At 44.0% G+C, this 13,396-nt stretch overlaps 1 protein-coding gene across 1 annotated transcript in view; it reads left to right on the top strand.

Annotated features, from left to right (window-relative positions):
- The first annotated feature begins 7,427 nt into the window (after positions 1–7,427).
- The window catches only part of BRMS1L (BRMS1 like transcriptional repressor), a 41,766-nt gene continuing 35,797 nt past the window's right edge, over positions 7,428–13,396 (top strand). The window contains exon 1 of the mRNA XM_065403640.1: positions 7,428–7,610. Within this exon, the coding sequence (XP_065259712.1) occupies positions 7,475–7,610 (136 nt within the window). The 5' untranslated portion in view covers positions 7,428–7,474. The remainder of the gene's footprint in view (positions 7,611–13,396) is intronic.

The raw sequence follows: 13,396 nt of genomic DNA, 5'->3' as shown, positions 1-13,396 counted from the left end.
AATTATATAGATTTTATTAGGATTAGGGCCACAGTTTTTCCCTAGCTCAGTGTAAAAAGCATTATAAGAACATGAAAATGTTAAAATCATATACATTTTTGAAGGGCTTTACCTCAGGAACACTTGGACCAAATGATCCCAAATTTACACCACTAACTCTGCCTTCAACCGGCATAACATTTTTCAGGAAAATCTGACTTTGCATGTGGTGTGACAGGTTTGGTCACAGAGACCCCCTGATGTGCTGAAACTACCTCTGAGCCCGTTTTCCCTGCCAGCTTGACTTCCAGAACCTTGTCTTGTTGAGCCAGACACGCTACTCCACTCCAAACAGACCCAGAGTCTGAACCACGTTCCCAAAGCTGCAGGCTTTAACTGAAAACCACTCAGCAGGTACTCCTGTCTCCAGCACCCAGACACCCAGCTCCCAGTGGGATCCAAACCCCAAATAAATCCATTTTACTCTCTATAAAGTTTATACAGGGTAAGCTCATAAATTGTCCACCCTCTATAACACTGATAGAGAGATATGCACAGCTGTTTGCTCCCACAGGTATTAATCACTTACTTTGGGTTTAATAATAAAAAAGGGATTTTATTAAGTATAAAAAGTAGGATTTAAGTGGTTTCAAGTAATAACAGACAGAACAAAGTAAGTCACCAAGTAAAATAAAGCAAAAACACGCAAGTCTAGGCCTAATACATTAAGAAACTGAATACACCCTCAGAGATGTTCCAATAAGCTTCTTTCACAGACTAGACTCCTTCTTAGTCTGAGCCCAATCCTTTCCCCAGTACAGTTCTTGTTAGTTCCAGCTCAGGTGGTAACTGGGGGATTTCTTATGACTGCCGCCTCCTTTGTTCTGTTCCACCCCCTTTTATAGCTTTGGCACAAGGCGGGAATCCTTTGTCTCTCTCTGGGTTCCCATCTTTCCTTCTAAATGGAAAAGCACCAGGTTTAAGATGGATTCCAGTACCAGGTGACATGATCACATGTCACTGTAAGACCTCATTCTCCATTCTTTCAGGGTTGGCCTGCACGTACCCAGGAAGGTTTGCAAGTAAACAGAGCCATTTACAACCAATTTTCCTGGTTAATGGGAGCCATCAAGATTCCAAGCCACCATTAATGGCCCACACTTTGCATAGTTACAATAGGACTTCACAGTAATACTTTATATTTCTTGCTTTAGATACAATAATGATACAGTCATACAAATAGGATGAACACACTCAGTAGATTATAAGTTTTGTAATGATACCTTACAAGAGACCTTTTGCATAAAGCATATTCCAGTTACATTATATTCATACTCATAAGCATATTTCCATAAACATATGGAGTGCAATGTCACGTGTGGATTTTAGAGCACTTTCAAGAATCAGTTCTAAACAGAAAGTTCCACTCAATCTTAACAATGATGTGACTAAGGCTATTCCATAACTGGGTCTGATATTGCTCTCACTGAAGTCATTTGCAAAAAACTCCTATTAGCATCAATGGGAGCAGAACTGGACACCAACAAAAATGTTGCTTTAACACAGAATGGTTACCACACCTCTACATAATCTCAGTATCTGACTGTATAAACCACAGAACATATGTAACTATTTTTCTCATTATCATCAGTAAACATGGTAAAGAACAGGTAGCCGATGAATAGATATTGTTCCTGGGGTGATGCAGCCTTGCAAAGTTGTCATGAAATTGTAACAGGACCTAAGAAATGACATATAGTCTATCCTACGCTGATCTTCTCAACGTCCGTAGTTTGAGTATACAGTATTGGATCTATCTGACCTAGATTAGAGACACTATCTTTCGTATTTTTACATGTACTTTAGAGCTGTGATTCTTGCAGCACTCTGCAATAATCATCATCATCTCCTTGTGAATTGCATGAGTCATGAATACACTCACAAACCATCAAACTCACATTTTATAGTTATCAGGTGACAGCCATCACTATAAAAAAATATTGCCCTATTCTATAGTAATAGCGCCAAACTCTAATACTATACTGTTATAGTAAGGTATACTTGTTTTTATTTTCTTTACAGGGATGTCATTGGAGAACTAATGGAGGATGGGAGAGAGAGCAGAGAACTGGAAAAGGGCAAATATATAGTACCTTATGAGTATATAGATAGGTAACCTATCTATAAAAGGGGAAATAAGGACTTCTCAGGGAATTATATAGACCAGTCAGCTTAACTTTAGTACCTGGAAAGATAATTAAACAAATAATCAATCAATCAGTTTGGAAGTAAGGTGATAAGTAACAGTCAACATGGATTTGTCAAGAACAAATCACATCAAACCAACCTAATATCCATCTTTGACAAACAGGGATGGGGGGAAGCAGTTGATGTGATATATCTTGACTTTAGTAAGGCTGTTGATAGTCTCATATGAGCTTTTCAAAAACAAATTAGAGAAATAAAGTCTAGATGAACCCGCTATAAGGTGAGTACACAACTTTTTGGAAAAGCAAAATCAAGGAGTAATTACCAATGGTTCACAATCAAGCTGGAAGGACATACTGGTTGGGGTCCTGCAGAGATCTGTCCTGGGTGTTGTTCTATTCAATATCTTCATAATTTATTTAGATAATGACATAGAAAGTACACCGATAAAGTTTGTGGATGATACCAAATTGGGAGGGGTTGCAAGCACTTTTGGAGAACAGGACTAGAATTAAAAATAATCTTGACAAACTGGAGAAATGGTCTGAAATCAATATGATGAAATTCAATAAGGACAAATGCAAAGTACTACATTTAGAAATAATCAATTGCACAAATACACAATGGGAAATGACTGTCCAGGAAGGAGGACTGCAGAAAAGGTTCTGGGGGTTATAGTGGATCACAAACTAAATATAAGTGAACACTGTAACACTGTTGCAAAAAAAGTGAACATCATTCTGGAATGTGTTAATAGGAGTGTTGTAAGCAAGACATGAGAAGTAATTCTTCCATGCTACTCTGCACTAATCAGGCCTCAACTGGAGTATTGTGTCCAATTCTGGGCACCACATTTCTGGAAAGATGTGGATAAATTGGAGAAAGTCCAGAGGAGAGCAACAAAAATGATTAAAGGTCTAGAAAATATGACCTCTGAGGAAAGATAGAAAACACTGGGTTTGTTTAGTCTGGAGAAGAGAAGATTGAGGGGGGACAGGATAACAATTTTCAATTACATAAAAGGTTGTTACAAAGAGGAGGGAGAAAAATTGTTCTCATTACCTCTGAGGACAGGACAAGAAGTTATGGGCTTAAATGGCAGCAAGGGAGATTTGGGTTAGACATTAGGAAAGGCTTTCTAACTGTAGGGGTAATGAAGCACTGGAACAAATTACCTAGGGAGGTTGTGGAATCTCTGTCATTGGAGGTTTTTAAGAACAGGTTAGACCAGTGGTTCTCAACATATTTACCATTGTGGGCCGCATATGCAGCTCTCTATATGTTATGTGGGCCGCATCCACACAATATATATACTACCTATACATAAAAAAAAGGTTTAGTATTTGTTATATGACAGCACTACGATTCAAATCAATATAGTACCTTTCATTTCAACATTGGTAAATGTCTACCAAGAGATTTAAAATTAGCAAAATAAGTAAAAACATTAACTGTTAAAATTAATTAATTTTCTATAAGTGGGCCTTGGCATGGCGTATTGCAACCCTCACTTCCACATTGCTGTTGGTGGCACGGCTGATCTGAGTGCCCAGAGAGCAAGGCTGCATAGCCTGCCTTACAAAGATGGGAGCCCTGCCAAGTGTGGGACACACACACACCCTGCCAAGGACTACCCCTACATATACCCAGCCCCCCAGCCAGGGACTGCCCCTCAGCCCCTCCTCAGACTGCCTCCCCCCAGCCAGGGAATGCCCCCCATCATCCAACTCCCCTGGAACTGTCCCTGCAGCATCCAGCCCTCCCCCCCAACACTAGGCTGGCACACGTGCTTGCCCTGCAGGGAAAGGCAGAAAGGACCCCCCAGGGATTGCCCCCCATGCATCCAGACCCCCACCTAGGGACTGCCCCCCAGCAAATTCCCCCAGTGCCCAGCCCCCACAAGGACTGCCCCTCAGCACTCAACCCCCCCTCCCCCATCTAGGGACTGTGCCCCAGTATCTAGCCCCCCATCCAGGGACTGCCCCTAGCCACCAGTCCCCCCCACCTAGAGTCTGTCCCCCATGCACCGGCAGCACCCCCGTCCCCACAGCCCTAGCCCCCCCCTGCATCCTCTCCCCATGCACCAGCCTCCTGCACCCCCCACAGCCCTGGCCCTCTGTAGCGCCCTCCCTGCACCCGCTAGTCTCCTACCGCAGCTGCAGGTAGCTTAGCCATGCAGCGTGCCTTGCCTGCCTGCTGCTGCGGTCCTAGTGCTGGGGAGTCTGCTCCAGCCAGGGTCACTGGACCCACGATCCTGCGGGGTGGAGGGGTGCTGAGTACCCATACCTCCTGGCAATGCTGCTGGGCCCGATCCTGCCGGGGTGGGGGCTGACGTCACTGGGCCCGATCCTGCCAGGAGGGCTGATGCTGGGCCTGATCCTGCACCGCCCCATTTTTGCACCTCCTCACCACCTCTGCAACCGGGGCAGGTGCCCCGTTCGCTGTGCCCTAGTTATGATCTTGAGGATGTCATGTGGGCCGCAGCTGTGTGCTAACGGGGCCGCAGGTTGAGAACACTGGGTTAGACAAACACCTGTAAGGGATGGCCTAAATAATACTTAGTCCTGCTTCAGTGCAGGGGACTGGACTAGATGACCTAGTGAGGTCCCTTCCAGTCCTACTTTTCTATGATTATACATATAAAACTGGAAGCACCACAGAAACACCTTCTCAACTTTGCAGCACTCAACATGTACAGGTATGTTTCTTCTCCTACTTTCTGAGGTTGGCAATGGAAATATTTTCCATTTGATCTTTTGTATTTTTTTTTAGGCCACAAAGCTTGTTCTTCCCACAGAGGTGGTTTAACTTCCCTTAACCAAAATCATGTAATTAGTAATACTCCAAAACACTGCAGTAACAGTTTTTTAAGATGTAGTGTCCTTGAGCATTACTGTGATATGTTTTTATTAACAAGCCAGGACGGGTAACTGGATACATGGTCTTTGATACTATAATGCCCCATACTGACCTCAGTCAAGACTTGCTGGTATAGGCTGCTGGACTGGCAGCAGTTGGGTTGGTCTTGTGGGAGAAGACAATGCATCATGTATAAGGGGGGATATTTAAAAAGCAAGAATGCTTTAGGTAAGGCATCACTGACAATGCAACAGGGAACCCAATTATGAGGTTTTTAGGTTCTGTAGCAGTTGACTGCTCCTGGTTGAGAGGATGAGCTGCTTTCAGAGATCCCACTGGGGGAAAAGAGAAGCTGCAGATTTCTAATTACAAAGCAATGAAATGTAGTTTTTCATGGTGTTTTGTAACCATTAATAAGTATTTTATGTAGACCTTGTCTTCGCTAGGAGGGTTTTGCCAGTTTTGCCAAAGGATATACAGACAAGACAAGAAGTACTAAGCGACGCAGAAGATGGTTGTATTTTTTTCTTTTGTGTTTGTCATTTTTCCTTGTCCTCTTCATATGAGAATGGGTAACTGATTTATGTGGCCCAGTGTTTTTGGGCCTCATTAATATATGTAATAATTTACATTCTATGACAAGTCTTTCTAGCTACAGTTTAATAAAACAGCTGTTAGTAAGTCTGTCTCATACTTAAACCTCAGTTTCCTATTCACTACCCATCCCACCTCCTTGTGATTCAGCTGTGGTTTGATATTCCCAGTTTGAGAACCCCTGCAATACTCCAGTTGGTGCTAAACACTTCATGCGGTATCTTTGAATACATCCCAATCTCATCTAAGGAAACATTCATGCTGTCACATCCAACTTTCAGTCCACACCTTAAGTGAAGAGAGAAATTTTGTGTTGTGGGTTCTTACATGGACCCCATTGTTACAAAACTCTTTTGAAGCCTTCCTTTATTAGTGTTTATTCTGAAAGTAGGGGAGGGAAGTCTATTATACAGTTATAAGATCTGACTGAGCAATACGTTTCTCTGCTATGTATAAAAAGATATAAGGTAGTCATTAATTCACAATTTTGTGGTTAATGATTTTAAAGAGCTGTGAAATACATAATTGCTAATATGGCTAACGGAGCAGCGCTCCACATTAAGATAAATAGGTGAAGGTGAGTTAAAATTTATTCATAATTATTAATTAATAATTTAACCAAGAACCTGGAAGGCTTGTCCAAGGCTGGTTTTGTCAGGAGGAGGGAAGTCAATGAAACTCTTGGGCCTGATTATCCCCACAGATGCAACTCATCCCCCATTGAAAAGTTGCATGCATACATTTGTGGAAAAAAATACAGACCTCTTATATGTTTAACGGCAAACATAAAACATTATAGTCAGGGAAGGGAGAACAGACAGCTCCTTGCTCTCCTCCCTGCTTCTCATCTGCCTAAAAAGTTTTGTCTTCTGAAGCCCTCTTACGCGACGAGCTTAAAGGTTTCAGTCATCTGCTTCCCCCCATGCTCTCCTTCCTTGCTACCTTTGCTGCTTCTTTCCCATGGAGTTTATCAGCTTTGAGCTGGTCACCTCCATTATTCAAGCTTCTCTTAGCTGAACCCCAGATTGGAAGCTGGAGAGATTTAATCCTATGGTAAATGGCTCAGCCTAGGGTGAACCATAAATGTTTGTGGTCTGTCCAGACCAAGGTACAAACGTGTTAGCTAATTTGAGGTAAATGGTAATTGAGTAATTCCAGTTAAAAGACAAAACAAAAAACCTCTAAGCATTTTGGAGAATTGCTGTTTGAAGTGACACTGAAGCTCAGTATTCAGATGTAGGTTCTGATGTCTAGGCCAGGTTCTGATGTCCAGGCCAGGAGGTACTGCTGTGAGTGTGACCATTCACCCAAATGCCAGCCAGCCCGTCCGTCCATCCCCTGACCCATCTCATGCTGCGCAAGGCTGACAGGAGGAGATGAAACCAGCTCTGGCATATATTCCTAGCTCTAACTCATAAACTGTAACCATCAAGGAGCCCTTCAATTAGATCAGCACCCTTGGCGCCAGAAGGATTGCAGGGGAGGGTGGGAATTCCCTACCTCTACCTCCCCAGCCCCAGCGCTCATCACAAGCCTGGCACCTCCCCTATCTAATCCATGGCTATGAAACTACAGTCCCCTCAGACGAACTACAATTACCATGATGCTTTGCACAACGGCCTACCACACTTGCTGAGTTTGGCGGGGGAGCCGCCCCCCCGGCCCAGTAGCCACCAATAAGCGGCGAGAAAGACCATGCGGCAGGGACTTGGGTTACGTTGTGTCGCGTGCGGGAATGGCGCGGTTTTATTGAAGGGCGGGCAGGAGGCGGAGCAGCTGGTGGCGGCGGAGGAGGGAAGGGCGGTCCTGTGGCTCGGCGGTATCTCCGGGGAGGATGCCGGTCCATTCCCGGGAGAAGAAGGAGAACAACCACGATGAGATGGAGGTGGATTACGGGGAGAACGAGGGAAGCTCCTCGGAGGAGGAGGAGACTGAGAGCTCGTCCGTGTCCGAGGAGGGGGACAGCTCAGGTAACCGGGGAGCGGGTTCGTGGGCGGGGGCACCAGGGGCCGTTTGCAAATGCCGGGGAAGGGCGGCCGCTCGCGCAATTACACTGCGGGGACCGTTAACGCCTTCCCCTGCTGTGGGGGCCGCAGTCCGCCCCAGCCCCCGCACGGCAGCATCTGACCCCGCCCCTCCACCTCTGACCACCACCCCCTTCAGCTCGCTCCCTTCTCCCGGCACGGCAGCGTCTGCCCCTTTCTCCCCTGTACCGCAGCTTCTGAATCCCCTTCCTCTTGGTGGGGTGGGGGTGACAGCCCACACTCTTCCCTGCTGGGCAACTTGTGAATCCCCCTTTACGGGGGTACGGCCTGCCCCCTCTGCATGGCAGCTTGTGGACACGGCTCCTCCTCCCTTGCCTGGCACCTTCTGAGCCTCCTCTTTCCAAGGGGATATGTCTCACCCCCTCCTTGTTCATGGCAGCTTTTTGCTTTACCCCATGGGACCACAGCCTGTGCCACCACACTCCCTCTGCATGTCAGTTTCTTCTTGCCCTATTACCTGATGTGGGGGCCACAGCCCCCTTCGCCTATCTGGTAGTTTCTCCTTTTCTGACCTGGGGGGCCCATCCTTTCCCACCTTCCCCTACGTGGAAGATTTTATCCTGCTCCCTTCCTGCATGGCATCTTCTCCTTATCTGTCTTTCTTGAGTTGTTACTATTTTTTTCCCCTCCCCATACACAGCATTGTAGCATCTTGTCCCTTGCCAGGAGTTCAGTTGCTAACTTTTACAAGACAATATTATGTATCTATAATAAGGCTTTTTTTATTTTTAAATAAACTATGGGTGTTTAAAGAAACTACAGAAAATTTCTTATCAAAAGTTCCATAGAAAAGACTTTCCAAGGAATAAATATAATTTTTAAAATACCACATATCACTTACAAGAAATTACCTGTTGGTAGTGTTGTTGGTCCCAGGATATGAGATGCACAAGGTAGGTGAGGTAATGTCTCTTATTGGACCAACTTCTGTTGGTGGACAGTACAGTCTTTCCAGTAACACAGATCTCTTCTTCAGGTTAGGGGAAGGACATCAGAGTGTCTGAGCTAAATACAGGTTGGGACAGACTATTAAGCAGGGGTCTCAAACTCCATTTACTTTAGTGCCAGACCTCAAATCCTCCCAGCGGGCCAATAATGTCACTGAAGATGGTGTTCAGAAAAGAAAATGTTTATATTGTATTTTTTATTTTGAATGTCTTAGAAATAATAAAACTGTCATACAACTTTATACAATTCTTTGCCAACCAGAGAGTTTTTAGTGTTTGCCAGACACCTGGGAATGCTTCAGTTCTGTCAGTTTGTTGATGTTTGGCATCAGTGACTGAGCAGTTGAAACCTTCAGGATTGCAGCAAGGTGTGCATCAGATAGTTGTGTTCGGTATTTTGACTTGTTTATAGTCGTGGAAAAAAGTGACGCTGCCTCCATGGCTGACTCTGCCCGGCAACTAATGATGCTGCCACCATGGGTGACTCTACCTGGTGACTAGTGATGGTATCTCTGTCCCTCTCCCCCAGCCAGTTGGAGTTGCAGCGGGCGGCGTCTGCAGCAGACATTGCCCGCAGCGTGGCTGCATGCATCTCTCCTCCAGGGTCCACAGTGGGGAGGTTCTCGGGCCACAGATAGCCCGGGGGCCGGGACTTGGAGACCCCTGCTGTTAAGCATAAGGGTTAATGCATAATATATACCTTCCACCAAGTTGGTCCAATAAAAGAAATTACCTTAGTGTCCATATTAATGTGGCTGTGAACTCAGTTGAATTACTATATTGCTTCACACCGGCAAAAAGTGAGGTTGAGTTGGATAGCAAATTATTCTGCTTTAAATCAAGGGAAGAAGCTTTGGATGGAATGAAGTTTTGATGAGTATTGAAAATAATTGGTGAGCTTACCTTTAACATATTTAACTCCAGTTGGTTTATTTTATCAACAGGTGTTGTCTAGAAGTTTTAGATATAGTTAACCAATCAATACAATCTGCACTTGAGCACCAAGACTCCCCTGAGTTTAGAAATGCCATATTAGTAGGGCCCTACCAAATTCATGGTCCATTTTGGTCAATTTCACGGTCATAGGATTTTAAAAACTGTAAATTTCATGATTTCAGCTATTTAAATCTGAAATTGCACAGTGTAATTTTAGGGGTCCTGACCCAAAAAGGAGTTGTGAGGGGCATCACAAGGTTATTGTAGGGGAGGTTGCGGTACTGCTTCCCTTACTTCTGCACTGTTACTGGCAATGGCACTGCCTCCAGAGCTGTGCTGCTGGAGAGCAGCAGCTGCTGGCAGGGAGCCCAGCTCTGAAGACAAAGTTGCCACCAGCAGCAGCACAGAAGTAAGGATGGCAATGGCATGGTATGGTATTGCCACTCTTATTTCTGCGCTGCTACCTGCTGAGCTGGGCCCTTACTTAGCCGCCACTCTCAGCCTGTCCACCTCTGAAGACAGCAGCACAGAAGTAAGGGTGGCAAGGTATGGTATTGCCACCTTTTCTTCTGCGCTGCTGTAGGTGCGGCATTACATTCAGAGTTGGGCACCCAGCCAACAGCTGTCACTCTCCGGCATCCCAGCTCTGAAAGCAGCGCAAAAGTAAGGGTAGCAATACTGTGATCCCCTTAAAATAACCTTGTGACCTCCCCCTGCAACTCCTTTTTGGGTCAGGCACTCCAATTTGAGAAACGCTGATCTCCACACACCCCTCCCCCCCCCCCCCCCCGAAATCTGTATTGTATAGGGTAAAAGCACACAAGACCAGATTTCACGGCCGGGGGGGGAGGACCAGATCTCCTGGTCTGTGATGTGTTTTTCATGGCTGTGAATTTGGTAGGGCCCTACATATTAGTGATGAATGTCAAAGCCACAAGTTATGCTCATCATCTCAGATGAGAACTCAGACATTTTGTAGGACACCTTTGGTATATCTGTATTGGCCACATCTTATAGGAGAGCTAATTCAGAAATTTACTTTAAATACTATTTTTACTATCTTTACCTTTAAGACAGGCTGCCCTAATTACCACAAGTCCCACCCTTCAGGCTTTAGAGGGAGAAGAAATTGTAATACATTTTAGAAACATACCAAAATTACCTAAACCAATTCTCCCATACATAAAGTTGTGATTTTTAATAGCCTGAGGCATCCCAGGTCTAGAAATGAGTGATCTTTTGGGAAGTGATATCTCCGTCTCTATAAATCCTCACCTGAAGGGCAGTGAGATATCTGACCTTAAACCCGTTACTTTTCCAGGACTATTACCCATCATGCTTCTCAAGTTTGGGTAACCTTAGGGAAGAAATACCAAATTTTGGGAGATAGGGAATATAATAAACTACTGGCAGTATTTTTAAAGATACTTTAAAGCTATTTGGAGGTTGGAAATGTTACTAATAATCCTAGTGGAGATGGATTAGTGGGCAGAGTGCAGGTGAGTCAGTCAGAGGTGCATGATAAATCCAGTTGATCATGAGGGTGTGCCATTCCATATGTGTTATGTATACATGAAACACTTCCTTCTGCTAGGTGGAAGGTCATTCTGGCTTGTGTATGTATGTACACAGATGTAGAAATGGAGGGTCTATGGTGGTGTTAACTGCAGCTGGAAGAGGGCATTATTCTCCCACACTTTGAGGTGGTGCATTCCACATTGTAGCAGATAAGAGTACACATTCACACTACCCAGTACGTTATGCAGGGGGGAAAGGGTCCAGAGGACCACTGATTCTCAAGGAGGATTGGGGTTGAGGTTGCTTAACTTGATTTAAAATCCCATGATATCTGTTTATGAAGTAAACAAATACTAATTATTTGGAAACAAAGCATTAGTTACAAAAATTACTTACTGAAACATGTCTGAAACCTGAAACCTAGCTGAGACCCACCTGAACCGTGGAACAAAGTGGAAGAAACTTTAGGACCCTGTTTGCCTTCCTGCCTTGTGTGAGGCAGACATCCTGAGGAGTAAATTGTTGGGGTAATTATATAAGGGAGCTAAAGGTAAGAGTAGGAAGGTTTTTTCCTCCTCATATTTATGCTGTCTGCAATGCAAGCCAATAACAGGCTATGACTGTTGCAAATGTTCACGTCAAGCAATGGGCTATGGCTTGATAGGATATTTTAAAAAACAACTAAATTACTTGGAGCCAGTAAGTTGTGCATATTTTCAGTCCATGTAACTTTCTGATCTTATTACTATTGTCTTCGTTGCCTCTTCCCCTTACTTGTTTACTTGTTGCATCTAGTCTTTAGTCAATAATGAATAATTTGTCCCATCCTATTGTTGCTTCTTGCCTGTTAACAGTAAAATAATATTTTAATCAACAGAAGTCCTCTTCTGTGTTAAATATAACTTAATTTCAAATTGTAATTTTGTATCTAAAAATTCCAGGGCCCTTTCTGATCTAATATTACTCTTGTTCTCTGAATTTGTGTGTGTATGCGAACTGTGGAGTCTGATACAGAACTCCCTGCCAACCTCTCATAAGCTGCTGGGGTGAATGGAAACTCTCTGAAATGGCTGACGTCCTTCCTTTCAGAAGGAGCCCAAAAGTTCACTGTGGCCTGCTCTTGTTCACCACCAAAGCTCTCCTCACTTGTGGAGTACCAATGTTCAATCATTCCACCATGCTGTTCAACTGTATGAGCCAGTGGGAGAGCTGGTGAGACAGCATAGTTTGAGGTGCCAACAGCATGTGGACAACACAACTGTTTACATCAAATGTAAACTGTACCATTGTGATGCTGGCAGACCAGATGCCTGCTCATGCCTAGGCCTCCCTAAACACTGACAAATGCATATCTGGAAGCCTTTCTGGCTCACCTATATGTTAGTATTGTTAAAATAGAACTTATGTTTATAAGAATGTGTTTAGATTTGATTAAATGTTTGTAGGATGCTGCATGTATTGATCTCACTTATAACAGCTGTATCTTGTGGTATAAAGTTATATTGAATGTTTGCATTATAAACCTCTAACTGTGTAACTCACCAAACAGCATTAATTAATGTAAATTACTTGTCCTGTACACAAGAAGCCCCATTGCAGCCAAATGAACCATTGTGAAACATCAAAGAACAAAGACTTTGTTGACTGATTGCCTTTTCCCTCCTCTCCCCACACCCATGAAGAGGAGATGGGTGCAAACACTTGTCCCACGAGTTTGAACTCTGGGAGAAGGGAATAAAAATTCATGATCAGAAGGAACTGTATCACTGTGCTGCTTGGCATTTGGAGAGGGCAATATTTCTAAGAATAAGCATGAAATCCCCATGCTGCTTAGCTTGGATTAGCTATAAAGGATGTAGAAAGCTTGCGTGGTGCATCAGCTTCTATTACCTTTTGGAACCTAAGATTGTAACTCATATGTGTGTGTATGTTTACCTGCATTAACCTTGTAAATAACTTATTTCTTTTTCTTAGTTAATAAATCTTTAGTTTGTTATAGGATTGGCTACAAGCATCTTTGGTGTGAGGTCTAAGGTGCAGTTGACCTCGTGTATGTGACTGGTCCTTTGGGACTGGGAGTAACCTGGTTTGTAACAGTCTGCCCTGAGGTTGGTATTCACAGTCGTGAGCACCTGGCTAAGAATCTCCTCATTAGTCTTCCCTGTTACGTTTACATTGAAGTTAAGTTGGTAGCAGCCTTATGAGGGAGTAGAGCTAATTTGCATCAAACAATATTGAGTACCTTCTGTGGTAACAGAAGAACACACAATTCCATATATGACTGTCTATGAGATTGCACCCCATCTTATT

This window comes from Emys orbicularis, chromosome 4, assembly GCF_028017835.1.
Source record: "Emys orbicularis isolate rEmyOrb1 chromosome 4, rEmyOrb1.hap1, whole genome shotgun sequence".
Classification (NCBI taxonomy): domain Eukaryota; kingdom Metazoa; phylum Chordata; order Testudines; family Emydidae; genus Emys; species Emys orbicularis.
The sequence above is the reverse complement of the archived record's forward strand: the minus strand, read 5'-3'. Positions and strand labels throughout refer to the sequence as shown.